Source organism: Gymnodraco acuticeps, unplaced genomic scaffold (genome assembly GCF_902827175.1).
Source record: "Gymnodraco acuticeps unplaced genomic scaffold, fGymAcu1.1, whole genome shotgun sequence".
NCBI lineage: Eukaryota > Metazoa > Chordata > Actinopteri > Perciformes > Bathydraconidae > Gymnodraco > Gymnodraco acuticeps.
This window is the reverse complement of record NW_022990743.1, coordinates 40,707-61,509: the sequence shown is the minus strand read 5'-3', so window position 1 is coordinate 61,509 and position 20,803 is coordinate 40,707. Positions and strand designations below refer to the sequence as shown.

Below are 20,803 nucleotides of genomic sequence, written 5' to 3'. Positions count from 1 at the left end.
TATAATACAGTTGCCTTCTTTTCACTGACAGAATATCATGTCTGAAGCTGATATGAATTCAGCATCTTGCTCAAGGACACATTATCACTGGAAGAGGGTTGATTGTTTGATTATATCTTGTGCATAAAACAACAAAAATCCAATTTCCTAATCGTTGTTTTGGTGATACATTAGGAATTGATACAGAGCAATACCCATGGTTGTAAAGATACATATTACAAGTCCCCCAGTACAATTTTAAATGGTTCTACTGATTTAAATGTTAACATTATGTTTATTCTTTTACTAAACTGTTCCATTTCATTTTCTAAAAGGTGTATTTCTCAATAATGTAAATGCTTTAGTGAATTGTTGGCTCAAAAGTAGCCCACATTTCCAGAATATGAGAATATGAACAATATTTGTATGCACAAATTACTCAAGTATAAAGACATCAGCCCATTGTGTCCGATGACAGCGGAAGGAGAGAGCTGGTTAGGAAGGCGTAACTCCTTTTCCCGGCAGTGTTCCATAACTTAAGCATTGGTCTGTTTATAGGAAAACATATGCAGCAGTAGCACTGTGCAGTTGTGGAGGATGCAGGACTTAAACATAAGTATGATTAAAACGAGCTACGCCATTACCCTCTCGACAACAAATACATTATTATTATTAACAGACAGAACAGACGTGACTAGGAACTCTCAAGTAAACACGTGGCTCATAACCCTTTAGGAAACGCCCCCCTATAGGATCCTCCCCTTATAGGAACCGCCCCCTGCCTGCGGTCTGCATCCCATGGTCTGCATCCAGACCCATCTCCCTCGAGGACCCTGAGGGAAGATAGTGGCGACCCCTTCCCTCTGGCATTTACTGTAGATATGCTTATCCAAACCATATCTTGTTGGCACTACTGTCCAGAGGTCCTATAAGAATGGGATTGGCAGGAGGGGGGCAGAGCTGTCCTTCTAGGGCACTCTTAACCTCACCATATTTAACTGGCACAACAAAACAACAGGGAACAGAATTATGTTACACCTGAGCAGTGTTGTGCTAGTTACTGAAAACCAGTAACTAGTTACCATTACTAGTTACTTCATGTCAAAAGTAACTCAGTTACTTTACTAGTTACTTACACCCAAAAGTAATGCGTAACGTTGTCTCCCATTAATGCCCTTATAGCCTTCATTTCAGTACTGTTATTGCATTGGAGAATAATACAATCTGTTGATCAACTTGACATACATTATATGCAATCTGGATTGCATCGATATTAGCTGGCTTTCCATTTTTGTATATTCTTTCTCCAGGTAGTTGGAAAAAGTTTTCCGTCCCATATGCCGTGTGCCGCCCGGACATGGTATCATGCTAACTAGCTCCCTGAAAGCGGGTGACTCCACTGTAGCAATAGCCTGCATGTGTTCTACAACATACCGTGCAATGGCTTTATCGACTTTTCCCTGGATAACAGTCCTTTGGTTAAAATCCAGCCGCTGTTGCTTAGGTGGAGGTGGAGTGGCGTCGGCTGAGTCTCTGTGGTTTTAGCTACTAGCTTCGTCCCAGCATGTTGTTTTTGCAGATGTTTTAAGAGATTTGAATTACTGGTTTGGGCAGTAGATAGGATCTTTGACCCGCCAAGACACAACTTACATTTAACTAAAACGTTCTTTTCTTTGCGCTCGACAAAAGTGAAATAGTGAGAATATCTCCAGGTGGAGAAACTAGACTTGAGCTCCGCCGCCGCCATGATAGTCTTGTTAGTAAACAACACAAACACGCCCACAGCCCGTCTCCGCATGTGACACAGGAAGTATCAAAGTACATTTACTCAAGTACTGTACTTAAGTACAGTTATCATCTCTGTTCGCCTGGCTGTTGACTATATAAAAAAACGAACGGAGTAACGCACCATGTAGTAACGGTAACTGAGTTACTGAATTTAAAAAGTAATGCGTTAGAGTACTAGTTACTGCCAAAAAATAACGGCGTTACAGTAACGCGTTACTTGTAACGGGTTAGTTCCAACACTGCACCTGAGAGACTTGAAAAAACCTTTTCCAACTATTGACCTAACTTTTATGCAAAAATATTTATGCCAGACAAGCTAATATTACACATACTAATGTGTCAACAGATAGATTTGGAACAACAAAATGGAACCATAATTAGTTACACATTATAGCAGAGAAATACATTCCTCTGGATCAGTTCCTTCATTATATGTATCAGATTCATATCGGCTATGTAAATGACTGCATGTGCAGCATAGTGTTAGAAAAGTGAAGTATTACCAGTGCATGTTCTTTTATGGTAATACAACAGCAAACCCAACATGCGGGGAAGACCCCAAAAATGCAGCTTTTCCTCCGTATCAAAGGCACCCTTATTGATTCGTTCTACTTGGCTACTGTTAAACAAATAGGCCCTGATATATACACTGCACGCCTCAAGGAACCTGAGGGAAGATAGTGGCGACCCCTCCCTGGACACAAACTGTTTACCCCCCTCCTCTCTGGCAGGACGCGCTCCATCAGGAACAAAATCTCTTGCCACCTGAACAGTTTCTTCCCCTCTGCTAATGGCCTGATTAACAAGGAACAGGACCCTCATGGACACTGACTTTTGATTTACCCCAGAAGAACATTATGCATTACATTAATGCACATCACATCATGCGAACAACAGTTTGTGTTTTATTTTTGTAAATCCTGTATATGTTGTACATTTCTTCTCCATACTACCTAGTTTAAATCAGCACAGCTCTCCACTCTAAATACAGTATAGTATTTGTCATGTGTAAATACTGTTAATTTGTTAAACAATTATTTTTAAATAGCTGTCATAACAGTCCTATTTTGTTTTACTACGTATTGTTCTTTCTGTGTCTCTGTATGCACCACATATACTAAAGCAAATTCCTCTTATTGTTAAGCCTAATTGATAATAAAACCGATTCTGAATCTTCACACAGACTCTAGCGCCATCGTGTGTTGAATGTTTCAAATATACCAAAGACAACATTACACATGATATAGTTCACATTCAAAACTACACCACAACAGCCTATAACAGTCTACGAGATAAAATCGGAGTTTTACTTAACAGGACAGTAGATTTTGTGTAAAACACGACAACAACGATAGTTTATTTTAACGAAATAGTTGCCACACAGGTTTAATTGCCTAAAATGCAGGCAAAGCGAAGCCGGAAGTAAGTGCAAGTGAATCCTCAGATAACCTCTCCACTCTCTGCTCATTCTGGCGTATTATCGCGATACTATGCTAGAAATTGATCCCGTCTTCGTAGCTGTAACTGTCCCATAACATCGCTCATCGTTGCAGCCTGAGGCACTATCAGAAGGAAATCAAAACTGCAACGCACAACAGCCGTGATATTTCTAGCGAAACGTTTCCTGGTAACTTTGCTCCGAGTAAATATCATTGGTTCTTGAGAAACTATTCCCCACGTTTTCTGTGGAATAAGGTAGGCTTTCTGGTGTATTTTATGCCATTTATTTTTTATTCTAGAGATTTAAAAGTTTACAATATGTGTGGAGAATACAATATATGGTGTGTGTTATAACAGCAGTCTCGCCACTGTTTTAATAATTTCGACGACACGTCAGTTACTCCTGAAATAATTGCTCTTCGACTTACGTTATCACATTATTGTTGTTAGGCCTATAAGGACAAGAACGTCCTCGTGAATAGCAAAATCGTTATTAAAAATGTATTGTTTCATAATATTGTTCTGGTTATGAAACGTGTACTTACCTCATTTAACAGTTTCGTCATTTACTATTGTACATGCACTTTTAAAATTATGTGATTTATAATTGTTGAACCTGTTGCCGATAAATCATGATCACTTTTTATATCTGTGTCATTGCACTTTGCACACCTAATGCTGAGTAACAGTGACAGGGTCGAATTCACTTGTGAAATAGTTCCTTTAGATTTCAAGTGAACTCTGGACACTGGGTGCAATAACTCCCACTAACCATGTTGCAATTCTTCTAAGCTCCAGTTGACCTCTGGTCATATTTAAATGAGGTCTATTAACCTTAAGTAGTCTTAGATTACATGGTGTATTTGATCTTAGTGCTTATTGTATGTCATGGTCCTTTCTCCCACAGGGAAAATGTCCTTATCTGGCTGGGTATGTTTAGTAACTGGTGCCTCCAGAGGCATTGGCCGGGGCATCGCCCTCCAGCTGTCTGAGGCAGGAGCCACAGTCTACATCACAGGGCGGCAGGAGGACACTCTCAAACAAACCGCTGCACAGGTGACAACTTGAGCATGAATTTCCAAAAAGGGCTGTATTAGAAAGCTAGGCAGCAAGCCAAAAGTAATAGGCATTAACCCAACTCTTGCTGACATATGGTGCCATCAATAGGCCAAACCTTCCCTAAATGATGGTCCCTATACTATTGTGCACTCTGATATTCCCTAAACATCTAATATGCAGGCTACTGCTACGATATATTATGGTCAGCAACTCCAAATATCAGCCTGTAGACAAGGCAAGAGTTTAAACAAACCACTAACTATGTTTTGAATTCTGTAGCAGCCATTTGTGTGTCGAGCACTAACTGAACGTTACTAAAACAAACCGTGCTTGTTCAGAAACAACAACTGATAAGTTGCATCTTTATTGTCAGTTAGTGCCGCAAGTTCAACGTTTGTTTCCGTCATTGGCTGTCGAGAAATATTTATGTTTGTACATTACCATAGGTGGCTCTGCATTACCATTGTTAATCTTCAGGGCAACAATATTTAGTACTTTACACTGTCTAAGGTGACTATGTGCCCGGTCTGCTCTTATTGGTTAGCTGGTCAGCTTTGTTGTGATTGGTCAACCGCTTAGAGATGTCTTGCCCCTTAGCTTATCACTCGCTACCTAGGCTGGTGGATGACTGAGAAGACATTGCACCTGAAATATTGCAGTCAGGATAAGTATCCAATGTTCACAATGGATGTGTTTGTTTTCGAAACAGGTTAAGGAGAGGGGCGGAAACTGTGTGCCAGTTATCTGCGATTCCACGAATGATAAAGAAATTGAAGACCTGTTTGAGAGGATCAAGCGTGAGCAGAATGGCAGGCTGGATATCCTGGTCAACAATGCCTATGCTGGAGTGCAGGTAGGTGTACAAAACTGACATGAAACACCACTTCATGTATCGTATACTTGAACAAGAGACAATCTTGAATGGGATCGCAACAAATTGGATCACGGTTGTAAAATAGTGGGAGCCTATGGCCTTTTTCTACTATGTATTTCTAGCATTCTTGCTGGAACGAAATCCATTTCAAACAAATCTTTCATTTTGATCCCAACATCACACCTGTACATTTCCGTGACTGCGTCATGCATGGTTATGATGACATTCGGGTGACAAACCTGCGCACAGACAGACTGAAAAACATCTGGCAAAGAACTCAAAACCAATGATGTGGTTATTCCCGCTACACTAGTTGTCACTCTGACCGCATTTTACCCATGACACACACACACAATACCAGCGACGCTGTAGCAGATGCTAAAAACTTGTGGAACACTTGACAACTTTAAACAGCACCAACCATAAAATGCCCACTATGTGACCTTTTTATCGGAACTTTAAAATGATGTGTTATTCCAGGCGATCTTCGGGAACATGGGGAAGAAGTTTTGGGAAACCGATCCAACCATTTGGGATTCCATAAACAATACAGGCCTCAGGTAAGCTTTGTATGTCTATTAGTCATATCCTCCAGTCAGTGACAATTTCCCAGACATCAGCTGTTACTCAATGTGTTTGTGTCTCTTATTCGTTTTGAGTTCAGCATTAATGTATTGCCAGTAGAAGCTCAGAAAATATACAAAGTGTGATTCAAAAATGTTTTGATTGATTCTTATTCATTTCATCATTTATCTGCCAGAGGACACTATTTCTTCTCAGTTCATGCATCCCGGATGATGGTGGCTCAAGGTCAGGGTTTGATCGTCACCATTTCTTCCATGGGGGGGCTGCGGTATCTCTTCAATGTGCCATACGGTGTTGGTAAAGCAGCTGTAAGTTCTAATTTAGACCTAGATTATGTTAACATAAATACATCTGCTGTGTAAATTGGTCAGTGTCATAAAAAACGATTTTGGTATTGTGGTTTGTTTCCAGTGTGACAGGTTGGCAGCAGACATGGCTGTTGAGCTGAAAAGTAGGGGAGTGGCTTCTGTCAGTCTGTGGCCCGGAGCGGTACAAACAGAGTTGGTTTCTCAGCTCATATTGGAGAAAGAAACCCCAGAGAGTGCAGATTCCAAGGTAGACTCTTTAAAGCAAATGGTTGGTATGCCAATCCATATTGGCTTCTTTGAGATTTTTTAAATATCTGTATTCTATTTTGCTCCAAGCTCAAAGATGCATTTACCAATGGAGAAACTACAGAATTGAGTGGGATGTGCATTGTCAACCTGGCAAAAGGTAGGACAATATCAGATGGTACATGTGAAATAAGGAACACTGTGCATATATCATATTTGCTGTAACATGCATTCTTGAAAACATTTACTAGTGCGACTGATTTGGTTTGAGTTTTGTTCATTTGCATACTTTTGGTTTCTTTCCTGCCTGAAAGATAAAAGCCTGATGTCTCTGAGTGGGAAAGTACTCCTCACATGTGACCTGGCAAGACGCTATGGGTTTCAAGATGTTGATGGTAAGTTTGTATCAGCTGTGTTATTTTTGATTTGAACTTACTTTGACATAAAGCCCCCTGATTATAATATATTGTTCCTCTGTTTATTTCCAGGAAGGAGTGTAACTGATTACACTTCCCTAAAATTCCTCCTGACCCAGGTCCCATATCTCTCGTGGCTATCAGTCGTTACGCCTTCATTCCTACACCTGCCACGCTTTGTGCTCACCCTGGCTAGTAACCGCTTCTAAACATTTCCTATATCTGTACTGAAGTCGCAGTATAATGTTTCCATTACATACAACTGCAAGCTCCCAGCTAACAGGAGTTATTTTTGTCACTATGTCGAAATATAAATGTACTCTTACTTGATTAATGCAATGAAGGTATTTCTATGAAGTTTGAGGTAGATATGAAGAACACTCAAGCATATTTCCTGAATTGACACTATTGTCAGTTTTGGGTGAAGGCACAAAAAAAAAAGAAGTGAAATCATTATCATTTCTAAGTATGTATTTTTTAAAGAGTTATACAAAACACTAACTATATAACGATTATATTTACTATAAAGACATGTATAAATGTATTTTTTGTGCTTATTATACTGACAACAATATTTTTTAGCATTTGATTGTTATATTTCAATTAAATGTTTAAACGTTTAACACTACTTTTACTACAACTACGTATTTGACCACCTTATAACAACTTATAACAACAATAAAGATATTTCATTTTCTGTTGTTTTCTTTTCCCATTCCTTATTGTGAAATATCATACCAATCGCATGTTCAAACTGATGTGACCAATTTAAAAAAAGACATCTTTCATAAAAATGGTTAAACCCCTTCAGATTTTGAAACCGTCTGTAATCTTCTATAATCAAGCAGAAATAATGAGCGAAATGTACTGACTGATATATTTATAATACAGTTGCCTTCTTTTCACTGACAGAATATCATGTCTGAAGCTGATATGAATTCAGCATCTTGCTCAAGGACACATTATCACTGGAAGAGGGTTGATTGTTTGATTATATCTTGTGCATAAAACAACAAAAATCCAACTTCCTAATCGTTGTTTTGGTGATAAATTAGGAATTGATACAGAGCAATACCCATGGTTGTAAAGATACATATTACAAGTCCCCCAGTTCAATTTTAAATGGTTCTACTGATTTAAATGTTAAGATTATGTTTATTCTTTAACTAAACTGTTCTATTTCATTTTCTAAAAGGTACATTTCTCAATAATTTAAATGCTTTAGTGAATTGTTGGCTCAAAAGTAGCCCACATTTCCAGAATATGGTGTTTTCAGTGGTGTCAATGGCCCTGGACTAATCATTTATAACCACTATAAGTTTGGTCCAAGGGCCCCTAGAAATCTTGGGAAAGGCTACAAGGGGATATATTTAAAACATTTAACTATTGTTATCAATGCTCTAAGTTAGGACAGTAGGAGATGGATTAATGTAATATTTGAAATTAAAAACTATGATGAGACTCGGTTAAAAATGATTTTTGTGGGGGGGGGGAGGGGGTTGGCGTGAAACTCTTTAGCCTACTGCCACGGATGTATTATACAGGCGCCTCCTCCCTCCAATCCACGGTCTGCTCTCCCAGACTGGCACACCCACCCCTCCGTCACTGTGGGAGAGTCAGTTGGGCCTTTCTGGGCTTCCTGGTCCTCAGCTCCGCCTCGCCTCGATCTGACCGGACAGCGAAAACACTTCTCAGTTAAAGAACAAAAGCAACAACGGATGGACCGAGGAGGACGAAGTAACGACGACTCAAACTGAGACCTAAATCTCCCGGATTGAGAGATTTGTGCGCCATACGACCAACGACTGAACTCCTGCGAAAAGGCGACAAACTTGGTCGCCTCGCATCTTTGTATCCCGACAGTAATCCATCGAGGTGCTTGATAAATAAGACAAGGGTCAAACCGACAGACGGACGGCATTGTTTCCCTGGTCTTCCCCTAAACTTCGGCCATAAAGGAACGGAGTGGCAGAGGGGAAACTCCGGGTTTCTTCTCATGTCTTTCCGCTGAAACGGACCAAGGAGATAGCGGGTTATTTTGGCATTTTCGGTAAGTTTATTTGTATGTTTCACTGAAGCGTGTCTGACGCCGAAGTGCGCCTGTGCAGTGTGAAGCGTTTTAGTTAGTACGCCATAAAGGGGTAGACACTGGGCTGCTTTTGTGATGGACACCGAAAGCAACTTTTATAGCTTTTTTCTTAACGCTAAAACAAAGATAATACGCTTAAACTCGTACAGTGCTGTGAGGAAACACATGAAACACGGAGGAGGCCACTCCATGATCTCACCCCCGTGGGTTTCAATGTGTCACGAATGACTAATACATTGGTTTCACAATTGTTTGCTAATGTTTTTTTGTACATTTCGAACATTTCTTACGTGACTCAAGCGACCTTAATCGTCAGCCATGTCGTGACCTAACTGAATGGGCATTTCCCTCAGCTGTTTCAAATAAATAAACTCACAAATAAAGGCAATGCTACATAGTTACTTGTAAGAAACTGTACCATAAGTAGTTACAAACCCCTATTCATATAATAAAGTAATGACTGAAATGGGACAAAAAGGTTATTTAATTAAAAAAATCCTTTTATTGATCCTTCGATGAAAGTGACATTTCACTGCATAATGTGTTTTTGTGATAGCTTAACACCTGTTGCTAAATTAATTAATACATGTATATTCAATTAGTATTTCAAACCATTTTTCAGAATGAAAACAAACAAATGAACTTGGTGTTTGATACTGTTTAAGTACTTTGAGTGCCTCGACTTGGACTTGAGTGTGACTAATCCAACTCATTTTGTCTTCCACAGGTTTCTCTTGTGGTATCTTGCCATTGTGAAGAGGCAACACTCATATTTCGGGACTGAGAACTTGGGAGTGGAACAAAGGCCGACTGGGAAGGGGTGAGAAAGTAGACTGTGATGGTTTTCTCACAGATCCCCACGCACACCACCCTTTGCGACCAATCCCCCCACTCACACAAAACAAAAGTCAGGCACTACACTTTGGGGGAGGGGAACCCAGTCTCGACAGAGTATACGACAAGTTTCGCTGGGAGTTCAGAATAAGAAGTGCAAAGTAGGGGGGAGGGGGTAACCAGCTGTCAGATAATTGACTTTAAGAATGAATGAGACCCAAAAGTCCTGAAAACATCATAGTCTATACTTTCTGCTACATTTCTTAGCATACATGTTTAATCCCCCCACAGTGATCCCATCTATGAAGTAAAAACTGTTTGTCAACTAAAAAGAACATCAAAGACTAAATCAGTGTTTTGTTTTGATTTTTTTTAGGTGAAAGAGCCTATTTTGACATCCCAGATGGCGACCTACAGTGAACATAATGGCAAAAATGGACTATTTATGGGCATGAAGGGGCCTTTTGAAGGAAAAGCAACAAAGACAGAATGTGAAGTAAAACTTGTACCCAAACGCCCCTCCAAGGATTTGCGCCACTCTGCCAGCTCAGCTGAAAACGAGAGTGGCGTGGCTAGTTTCACCACAAACCACAACTCTGTTGTGTGCCTGCCTCTAGTGTCGGAGGGACTGAAACTGGTGTGGACACAGTCGGATCAAACCCGTGAACTTGACACAATCCCAGAGCTGGTCCAAGCCTTTAACTTATTTCCATACCCATCATCCTGTGAGGTAACCACTCTGGCCCGGGTATGTGCCTTGCCACTGGATAAAGTAAAGGTGTGGTTCATGGTGCAGAGAATTAAATATGGTATCAGCTGGTCTTCAGAAGAAATCGAGGAGACACGTCAAAAGCTGGCAGTGCCTGATCTTTGTGATGACTATACTGAAACAAACGAGGAAGCCAAAATGAAGAGTAAGAGCAGCAGTTCTGAGGAATTGGTAATTGAGGATAAGGATATCAATGAAGTAAAGGGGGCCATCTGTAGCCCCCAGAAGAAGAAACCAAAGTGTGAGTCACCAGATTCCTATAAACCAGCCAAGCCCAATGTCCCGTTTTTCAGCTCCTCCCTCCCCCCTCCTCAGGATTCATACTTCTACCGCCCACCAGCAGACACGCCAGCAGGTATAGCAGCTGATGTCTCCCTTGACCTTTCAGAGTCATCTTCACGACAGCACCGCCATGGGCGCTACAAAAAGTCTAAAGTTCAGCTCGCTGCCCTTCGGAAAAGCTTTTTGAGAGAGAATTGGCCTGCGGAGGTAGAGCTTAGACGTTTGCAGGAAGAAACGGGGCTGAGCCGTAACGACATTCGGAAATGGTTCAGTGACAGCCGGTACCAGCTACGGGTTGGTAGAGGAAGCCTAGCTGCAGCACAGAATCACTCTCAAAACACTGGAGGTAAACAAGATCAAGAAATTCAACCTATCCCACTTATCACACAAAAGACTAGTCAACTGGACGGTGTGAAGGGCCAGGACGGAGCCCGTGGAAATGGGATAAGAAATTCACATTTCTTTCAAACCTTCTTAACAAACAGCCTTGAAGCATTTGGGGAGAGGGTCCTTGAGGCAGAAGGGTATGAAGTTATGGAGGAGCTTTCTGGTGATGGGGACAGTTTGAAAGACGAGGAACAAAATGAAGAGCAACCATTGCAGCTGACAAAGACCTGCAAGATTGAGCCAGATGTTCCACAGGAACCATCAGGTATATTAAAATGCTCTCCCTACTCTTCCCCCCCTGGAAGCCCACCACTGACTGCCTCGCCTCATAAACCGATTTCAAGCAACAGCACATCAAAGAAGTCAGCCCACTCAGCCAAAGCCAGTCCCGCACAAACACCTTCAAAGGCTCCCTTATCCACATCCCCTGCCCTCACTCCATCTGGGCGACCAAGAAAGACCAAGGAGCAGTTGGATATGTTAAAGCAGCACTTCTTACGCTGCCAGTGGCCCAAGAGTGAAGATTATACAGAACTTGTGAAGCTTACAAGTTTACCCCGGGCAGATATCATTCAGTGGTTTGGGGACACGCGGTATGCCGTTAAAAACGGCCAGCTACGCTGGGTGAAGGGCGTCCGCGATCAGTTCTTGGCAGAGCTTGCAGCCCAGCAAAGTAGCAGTGGTTTAACTAACGGGAATGGCTCTGGGACATCTGCTCGGGCTGGGGGTGGCCGCAAACGAAAATCACAAGCAAATGCAACAAGTGTAGATTCCCCTGATATCCAGCCATTGCTGACATATTATCTTTCAACAGGCAAACTACATGAAAAAGACCTTGACACTCTATGCAAGAAATCAAAAATGAGCTACCAGCAAGTGCGAGATTGGTTTGCAGGTCAGGATACGGGAGGGACTGAACAAGAACCCATTGCCGCTGATTAAGACCATGGAACCAAACATTTATAAAAGGTGTTGGTGTGCTCCTTGCATCCTTTGCACCAACAAGCATATATACTACTTTGGTTTAAATTGCTTTAATTTGTCCGGTTTGTACCATCCCGTCTTCCCAGCACAAGCCCAAAGTGAGGTTTGAGTTTTTATATATGCTGAATTTCCTGCTTTTCCTAATATATTTGGACATGAGTTATAATTGTGCTGCCTCTGTTGCTGTAAATAGGACAGTAACTTGTACACTGGTTTGCTATATTTTTTGAGCTAATTATTTTTGTCTGGATATCACTACTACAGAGTTGTTAGTATGCTATTGTAGCAGTTTAATTTAAACTGGTTGTACCTTTGGTATCTGACTAAAGCAGTAACTGCTCCAGAAAAATGTCTGTTGATACATTTGTTAAAAGGTCACTGTGTTTAATCATTCCTTTACAGCCAATAATTCCTTGTCGAGAAAAGCACACTGGACATGATCACTTTAAATTGACATCTTGCACTTTGGTTTTAGAGGCTGCTGCCATATTCATAACATCCAATTTGTTCACAAAATGTTATTTGAACCCTTAACACTGAAAGTAATAAACATGCCTTTTACAAAACAGTATGATACATCTAATTGTACTTATGTCTGACAAACATTCCCCGATTCTCTTTTACACTGCTATAAAACCTGATTTACTGTTTGTAAACTCTGTAATTTGCATTCAACTGCACCTTTAACAGTAATTAGAAAAGGAACAATCACATTATACAGATGTCAGAATTGCCAACTTCAATTCTCTTTTTTCTCAGTAATTTATCAGTCAGTATTTTGATGTCTATTTTGTCTTAATAGCTGTAGGGTGTTTATACTTGATGGACAGATAAAATAATAGATGGGTGTCCACGTACTGTATAAGTAGCAATAGAATTGAATCCAAAGAAAAACACCAACAAATACTATACATTTTGCTAATCAGTTCAGAGAAACTCCACACTCTGTTAGTAGCCCTCCAGTGGTTGAAGTGGGTTTTAATGGTGTCAGTTAGCTCAATAGAAATATCTGGTTTAGATTACAATAAAGTCGATCAAGCAGTGTCACTTTGTCATTGTATTAGTAATGAAGCATTAATGCTGGTGGAAAATGTCCACAACGCTTAGTGTCTTCCTTTGCAGATGTCTTCCATGTATTTCATCCAGTTTGAAATTTTGCACAATTGTGTCACTGGAAACCAGTAAAGGATTTGCCTTTCTATTCATGTGTGAGCAATGTTTTTTTGTGTGCTGTAATGAAACCAACTGATCCTGACGGATAACATTTATTTTTATATCAATGTAAACTCCAAGCAAAAGCAATTTGTAGAAACACATACAATTGTACTGTCATAAATTGAACATCAATTTATGGCAGTAAAACGGTCAATTAACGGTCAATCAATAACAATATGATAATATGGAACCACAGGGTAACGTCAATGGAACAATGATAAATTGTGACATTAAATCAACATCCAACTGTTACTGGGCAAAAACATGTTTTTCTTTAACTAAGAAAACAAAGCTGATGTCAACTGTCAACATCAACTGACAAAATTATCCCAGCTTCATCAGTGCCTGGGTGACTGTAATGATAATCCACTCATAAACGGGAACTGGAAGGCATTAGGAGTCTGACGCTGAGTTCTGGGGAGGACAGAATTGGACTGACTCACGACTACACGAGAAAATCCTCCCTTCTTGAAAATGTGATACAAAGTTTCACAAGTTATTCGTAAAGCATTTCTTACCTTGTAGGAGTGTTGTAGGATATGGGAGTTCCTTTTCAAAGACAGAGGTGAAAGGATTAATGATTAAAGAAGGACTGCATGTTACAGCCAAAGCGTCTTCACAACACTTACTGTGTGCATGTCCATGAAGTGAACTGTGGCTGTGAATAGAGGTAGCTGATCCAGGAGTCTGAAAAAAACAAAGAGCAAACAACATTTTAATTGATAGCTGAATATGAATTACTAATGACCAGGGTCGGGAGGATTACTTGTACAAATGTATTCCGTTAAAATGATTATTTAGCTGTAAAATAAATAAATCAGTAACCTAATCTGAGTGTCAAAATATAGAAGTAATGTAACATGATTACTTTCTGTTACTTAGGATTACCTCAATATCAAATGCAATGAAAATAAATACAAGACAAAATATTATCAATAAGATTTGTTTTGACTTAAGTGTATTACGTAAGACAACAGTAACCTTATGTTAACTTAAAAAATAAGAAACAAAGATATATAGTATTGAAAATGTGTCCTCTGCTCAGAGATTTTATTATTGGAAAAACTGCCTTTCATCGAGCATATTCAGGCAGTAGCATATACACCAACGATGAAACACATGAGCACATACTACAGTTTAGAAAATAAAATCTGAGCTGACAGGAAATGCTCCATTTTAATTGAATACTTACAGTTCATACACACTATTTTATAAACATATAAGTTCACCCTCTGATTAAAAAAAATAACAAATGAACCAAAGAAAGTGAAAAACCTAATTCAGGCAGTAGGCGTATTGATTCACACCTAAAGTATTAGCCTACAGAACAGGAGCTCACAAAGAAGACATGACATCTGTTCCTTTTACAACAAACACTATATGATATTTTTGGGATTTTTTAGTAACATTGTAATCCTGCTAGTAATCCCCGATTTTCTTTAGATGTAACATGAATCTGAATTAAGTCTTTTTTTTTATGTACATAAATCTAAGGGAATTCTTTGTATCCTTATTATGTAATCCCATGATGTGTAATCTGTTACTCCTAAAACTACTAATGACCACCTGGTCTATGGATTTGTAATTATTTAGAGCAAGTACAATCATTCTTGACCCTTAGAGATGTTTGTCTCACAAAAACATCTCGACTTAAGATCCACTGACTAGCTTCTCCTAGAGGTTTCAACCACAGTTCAGTCTTCATCAGTGGATGGAGACCTGAGATGAAACCTCCCTGAACGCTTTGATAAAAGCTATTGATCGACCTTGATTTAAGATTCTTGTATTGTCAAATGGTTTTAAATCTCCTAAAAGTTGCACCATTTTTTTTACTCTGGCACAACAATTTCTTTCAGGATAAATAAAGTCTTATCTTATCTCTTACAATCCCTTTAGGAAATAGTTATATTTTTGTCAGTTTTTTTAAATTAAGAAATACTTTTGTTTATAGAAGTTCCGTCAGGAGGCTGAACTCTCCCCTCTCTCCCCCTGACCCCACTGGTCCTGGACTTTAACACCACACACACTCAAATCCAGCACAAGATACTTTTTTTTTACGCCGCTATGGACAGTCTTGCACTAATGTACATTCTCAAAGATATTGAAGTGGCTGTTATTTTGTATATATTGATTGTTGTGCTTTTATTTAGGTGTTACTGTGTGCATATGTATAAATGTGTCTTTTGATTGTGTATATATAGGTATATACATATTTTTATACATATTTGTATATATATATTTGTTTTTCTATTCGGGATTGTGGGAAGCGGTATTTCGATCTCTCTGCCTGTACACACAAACTGAAAGATTGACAATGAAGTTGACTTTGACTTCTACAAAACATTAGAAGACTAGAAAGTGCTATAAATACAGTTCATTTAAAAATACTACAATAAGGAGACTTACCGTGAGAGAGGATAGACTATGACCCCTGTCTCTAGCCCACACCTGAGACTCCGCTGAGCCCATGTAACTGTGGACAACATGTTTGAGCATTCAATATTTGGACTCCTTTTATGAAGTGTAGATATGTTATGCAGAGGGAAATCCACCAGGACAATGATGTAATACATACCTCATGGTTCTTGGACGAGGGGTAACTAGCAAAAGGAAACACGCTGCTTATTACCTTGAATCAAAATAATTGAGATATAAAACAACAAAAGCATGAACTGTAACGATTCAACTTACCTGGGGAGGTGACAGCCACAGGGAGTGACATTCTTTGATTTCTATATATGAGATAAAAACGTGATTACTCAACTGTTTCAAAACATTTGAACACTAGAAGGTTCATGAGGATAGTCCTGATATGAGCATTTGTTTTACCCATCTATTTGAAACTGTCCTGGTGAAACCTTTGGAAAAGAAAAAGTATGCAAGCTATATTAGATATTTGACTATTCCTGAACATTTTGGCAACATGAACATTTTATTTTCTAGACTTTGGAACACTTACCCGCCGCTGAGAAAGGGGCTTTTTCAAATCAGCAGTCTCTCTTTTCAGTTCTGAAAGCTGCTTTTTAAAGTTAGCGTTCTCTCTTTTAAGCTCGGAGAGTTGCCTTGGGATGGGAAGAAAAGCGTTACAACCAGGGTTTTTATATTCACAGCCACAGAGGAACAATAATAGGTTCTAGAATCACCTGTAAGCCTGCTCACTGACTTCCTTCAGATGCCTTTCCAGCTCCACAGACTTATGCTTGAAGTGTGCCGTTACTCTTTCCATCTGTGTCCGCTGAAAAAGTGCAATCTGAGGAGCATGAAGACTGATATTAGGTATTCTTTCAGTAAAAATAGAACGTAATGAATATAAACTTTTGGATTATAGTTCAGGGATGCTTTTAATTGTGTCTCCTAACACTCTAAATGAAGCAAGGTCTTGTTGAATGACTCACTGACTGACTATTAATTGAATGACATTTAACATGCCTCTTTAGCAATTAAATAGGAAATCAGCAAGGGCTCTTGGGGGATGCTGCACAGAGGAGACAGACCTGTGAGATGTGCTCCAGCCGGGACTGGATGAGCTTCACAGGATCTTTGAAAAACACCCTTTCTTGAGGCTTCATCTGAAATACATAAGATAAAATAAGTTGGCTGGATAAAATAAGGTAATTCTCTGGTTTCAGACAGTAAGCTGCAGTGGAGATGTTAAACTCACCAACCTGGTCTGTGATGGGCAGATAACTGCAGGTGGCTCCACAGACACTGCACTGCTCTGTGGGAAGATACATCATTAGAAGGGGCCGGAAAATGTCTAATTGAAGCCACGATGTTAAAGAATTTTGCTTAAAAAGTGAAAGCAAATCGATTTAGCGTATTAGTAGTATTATTAGTAGCAAAGTAAAAAAAATCAATATACACCATCAACTTTTAACATATATTGTTAAAAAATGTATCAAGTCATTTTATGAAAAAACACTAATTGTCAAGTAATATTTTGATAGCTTTTTGTGAGTTGTTATTGATGTAACCTTTTTCTTGCATGGTACTGTGATATATTGTCATATCGATGGCGTGCCACTGAATTTAATCAAGTGAAAGTCGCGTTGTGGTATACTTTGTGATATCAGCGAATTGTCATATAGTTTTCCAAAGAATCGATACAATATCTTACCGTGTTGTAACTTGGAATTCACACCCCTACTTACCAGATGTAATGCATGCTTCACAGCAGATGTGGCCGCAGCTGCTCACGGCAAACTTCGACCCACTCCTTGTAAAGCACTGATTACAGTGGAACCAGTCCATTTTAGATTACTCCTTTGGAAACACAAGATGACAATTCACAAATGATAACTTTTCAGACATTCATTATATTAATTCATTAGTTTGTACCCCTTCTTGAGGCTGAATGGGAGCATATCAGTGCAGGCCAGTTACAAAATCTTGTGGAAAGTCTTCCAAGAGAATTAGACACTTCTGAGAGCATATTAATGCCCATGATTGATTTCTGACATGTCGGAAACAAAAACATACAACAATAATATATATATATATTCTCTTTTTTTCCTTTTTTTTTCTCACTCAAATTAATAATTATAACAAAGTACAAAAAAAAAAAAAAAATAATAATTCTCAGATTCTCAGAATTAATGCCCATGATTTTGAAATGACATGTTCAAAACAAGGTGACGAATGCCCTATAACTCTGACAATATAGTGAACCAGTATGTAAATCGATTTAATTTGATTTGACCTATTTATTGGTTTCTTAATTTACTTTATGGTTTGTGGTTTGTGGTTTGTGAGTGATTTTTTTATTTCATCTATTAATTTATATTCTGAGGTTTTACTGTCCTTTACAAATAAAGCTGTATTGTATGATGTATTAATTGTTTACTCATTTGGATTTACAATGATGTTTTTTTGCCCACAATGTATTAGTTGTAAATTCATTTCACCCACACCTTTGCGCATAGTTATACATCTAGCTGAATACTGCAATGACAAGACACACAGTTAGGTATGGCAACTTAAAGTGTATATAAAGTTAGCTTCTCATTAACCATGCTAATAGGTGCATTTATACTGTTAGCCCTAGTCCGTGTTTGTAAGCTAGCTTAAACAATTGTTTGATTTGGCTGTCTACTGGCAAACATTAGGGTAAGAAACCGACTCAAAACTTACATTAAACTTTACCAAGAAGATATCTACTCTCATTTTGCTTACATTACCTTTCGCCTTGTTTAGAAGTAGTTTAAGTGTTATGCTAATAGAGGGGTTATTTTAGCCGGCTTCATAGTCCCGCCCTCTGCGCAAATAGCGGTTCTCTTTCCTGATTGGCCGAGAGACCTTTGATGACTCATGATCCCTGGGCTGCAAAGTGTGTTTCGTAGTGTCAATAGGCGCATAGTATGGAAGCAAACAAGAGACAGAAGTATTTGAATTTTATTAGACACCGAATTTATAGCATTGAAAATAATTACTTTGAAAATCATGAATCTGAATTTTTTTTGCTCCGAATTTATCTATGTGAAATAAAAATGTAAAAATTCAAGTTAAAAAAATTCGAATGTTCAAATTCAGATCCCAAAAATTCAAGTGAAAAAAATTCGACGTCAAATATTTCGGTGTTTAAAATTCGATGTAAAAAAATTCGGTGTGTAAAATTCGACGTCAAAAATTGCGATGCAGCCTCATCCGGGCTACTCAGACAGGATAAGCAATCGAGCCCTAATGCAATCAAACCGACTTCTGGCCTATCAGAGCCAAGCGGCAAACCCCGGGACAGTGCGGTGAAGCCCAATGCTGCAAACTGTAGGCGATGGATGCAGATGGGAGCAATTCCCGTAGACCCTTTGTTAAAATGTCCAACTTAACATCAGAAAATGAACATGTTTCTAGCCTGGATCTACAAAAACATATTCTGTATATAGTTAGATTCCCCCTTCATGACAACGGGGCTGCTGCTCCTAGCTCCTCTCTGCTAGCTCCGTTAGCTCCGTGATGCTACAGCGGCTCAGCTCATGAGGAGAACACTACTTGAACTCGGCCGTGTTTGTTGTGTTGGTTCCTGGTGGACTATTCGTCCTGCAAATATAGGATTGATCTGCGGTTAAAACGGACCGTCCATGAATGCAGTTTCTTCGGTAAGTGAACCCTGCGTACTTTATGTTATGTTACTGGTGTTTTTATTAAGCTAACGTTAATGAATGTTTAGAGTTGGGGTAGCATTTGAGCAATCGTAGCTCCATCTGTGCTAACGATGCTATGCGTAGCATCCAAGAGTGTAAAACATTAAGTGGGATGCTACTGTATACCAAAAGGCTTCTGTGCGAGGTTGCTAAAATAAGGTCATCTTTGTACGTTAGATAGTTAGTTTGCTATTTAGGTTACTGTATGCATTGTTAAGGTTCATTTAAATTCGCTATGCTCTACTATAGCATAAAATAGACTAGCTAACTTCAACGTATTGTTGAAGAGAGGCTTAGTGTATATTAAATCAACCTCACAATGAAATATGTGTATCTTTAAAATATGAACGTCACATTTCAAGATAATAACGCTCCCTTAGATATTGTAATATGGTTTGTTGAACTGGAGTTATTTATTGCAGCTAACCGCCTATCCGACGAACGACCCAAACATTGTTGTTTTTAATATTATTACCAATGCCTCTTTTAATTGTATTATCCTCACACTTGAGAAACAGCCTCATCGTGGCTGTAGAACAGAACATGTAACTTAATTCCTGCATTTAAGGACGATGAATAGCGTAGTCAATGCTTTAGTGACAAGGAAATGATTTGTTTAAATATTATATATGACGTTATCTGTGACTTCAGTGGAAATTAAGCTTATCCATTGCATTGCATTTGTTCAATAGGTTTGTGTCTTACCCTTACGTGTGTGATACATATGAATATGGCATATGAAAACAAATTAATTTGACTGACTCATGAAAACCTCATCCAAAGTAACAGTAAAATAAAAAGGACCTACACAATAATACTCAATCAAACTGATACAGTATAAGGACTGTGATATCCAGCCATTTCTTAAGTATAACAATAAGATTATGACCTGTTTTTAAAAGAAGATAAAAAGTTGTTTGCATGTAAAGAAGTCTGTAACCCATGCATGTAACTTTACATCTGTTTGTTCAAAGTGTCCTCAAGGTGATCCAGACAGGCTGGACCAGAGGAGGAGAGACAGACCTTGACCAGAGGAGGAGAGACAGATCTGGACTCCTAGCAGCAGAGAACTTCAGCACGGATTCCAAGGTACACCTTTTTCATGCTTTACAAAGAATGCATAAAGTAATGACTCCAATACACTGATAGACATGCCATTAAACATGAGTGAATACTAGATCACCTACACATCAGTGATGTTGAGTGTACTTTCTTAGCAAAAGGTTACATTTGACCAAGCAACATCACATAGTGAGAGCTGCGACCCTTTGTCTTTCAGTGAGACAACCGGACAGAGCAAGCTTCCACAGTTGCACTAAGTTTTGATAGCAGTTAAATATTATTTTAATAATACATTTATTTCAATGTTGATGAATTTAGAACGGTTTATTCATAACCTGATTATCTTTGT

General features: G+C 39.0%; 3 protein-coding genes across 8 annotated transcripts; 2 read left to right on the top strand and 1 right to left on the bottom strand.

Moving 5' to 3' along the window:
* The first annotated feature begins 3,241 nt into the window (after positions 1–3,241).
* On the top strand, positions 3,242–7,392 carry dhrs1 (dehydrogenase/reductase (SDR family) member 1). Its single transcript, XM_034232095.1, has 9 exons — positions 3,242–3,462; positions 4,115–4,263; positions 4,976–5,119; positions 5,621–5,700; positions 5,901–6,033; positions 6,137–6,280; positions 6,370–6,439; positions 6,594–6,674; positions 6,768–7,392. Exons 2-9 carry the CDS (start codon positions 4,120–4,122, stop codon positions 6,902–6,904), a joined length of 933 nt encoding a protein of 310 aa, XP_034087986.1. The 5' UTR covers positions 3,242–3,462; positions 4,115–4,119; the 3' UTR covers positions 6,905–7,392.
* A 901-nt stretch (positions 7,393–8,293) lies between these two features.
* On the top strand, positions 8,294–13,241 carry homeza (homeobox and leucine zipper encoding a). The gene is made up of 3 exons (XM_034232119.1): positions 8,294–8,745; positions 9,512–9,604; positions 9,995–13,241. Exon 3 carries the CDS (start codon positions 10,022–10,024, stop codon positions 11,996–11,998), a length of 1,977 nt encoding a protein of 658 aa, XP_034088010.1. The 5' UTR covers positions 8,294–8,745; positions 9,512–9,604; positions 9,995–10,021; the 3' UTR covers positions 11,999–13,241.
* Positions 13,242–13,332: 91 nt separating this feature from the next.
* LOC117556659 (RING finger protein 212B-like) lies at positions 13,333–18,525 on the bottom strand. Of its 6 annotated transcripts, XM_034232123.1 has the most exons (13): positions 18,433–18,525; positions 17,407–17,518; positions 16,921–16,973; positions 16,750–16,824; positions 16,399–16,505; positions 16,215–16,317; positions 16,085–16,113; positions 15,947–15,987; positions 15,831–15,855; positions 15,662–15,728; positions 13,885–13,942; positions 13,774–13,804; positions 13,333–13,669 (listed from the first exon to the last, which is right to left on the bottom strand). In XM_034232123.1, exons 2-13 carry the CDS (start codon positions 17,504–17,506, stop codon positions 13,594–13,596), a joined length of 765 nt encoding a protein of 254 aa, XP_034088014.1. In that variant the 5' UTR covers positions 17,507–17,518; positions 18,433–18,525; the 3' UTR covers positions 13,333–13,593. The 6 variants fall into 6 exon arrangements, with proteins under 6 accessions (XP_034088014.1, XP_034088011.1, XP_034088012.1 ...); XM_034232120.1 differs by having other exon boundaries at positions 13,483–13,669; positions 13,774–13,942; XM_034232121.1 differs by having other exon boundaries at positions 13,483–13,669; positions 13,774–13,942; positions 18,386–18,501.
* Positions 18,526–20,803: the final 2,278 nt, after the last annotated feature.

Bases quoted from the DNA above. Each gene is read 5' to 3' on its own strand.
- dhrs1 (XM_034232095.1), top strand. From the start codon at position 4,120: ATGTCCTTATCTGGCTGGGTATGTTTAGTAACTGGTGCCTCCAGAGGC. The intron at 4,264-4,975 runs GTGACAACTTGA...TTTTCGAAACAG, and splicing joins TCAAACAAACCGCTGCACAG to GTTAAGGAGAGGGGCGGAAA. The intron at 5,120-5,620 runs GTAGGTGTACAA...GTGTTATTCCAG, and splicing joins ATGCCTATGCTGGAGTGCAG to GCGATCTTCGGGAACATGGG.
- LOC117556659 (XM_034232120.1), bottom strand. From the start codon at position 17,506: ATGGACTGGTTCCACTGTAATCAGTGCTTTACAAGGAGTGGGTCGAAG. The intron at 16,825-16,920 runs GTTGGTGAGTTT...TATGTATTTCAG, and splicing joins ATCTGCCCATCACAGACCAG to ATGAAGCCTCAAGAAAGGGT. The intron at 15,856-15,946 runs GTAAGTTGAATC...TCCTTTTGCTAG, and splicing joins TGTGGCTGTCACCTCCCCAG to TTACCCCTCGTCCAAGAACC.
- homeza (XM_034232119.1), top strand. From the start codon at position 10,022: ATGGCGACCTACAGTGAACATAATGGCAAAAATGGACTATTTATGGGC.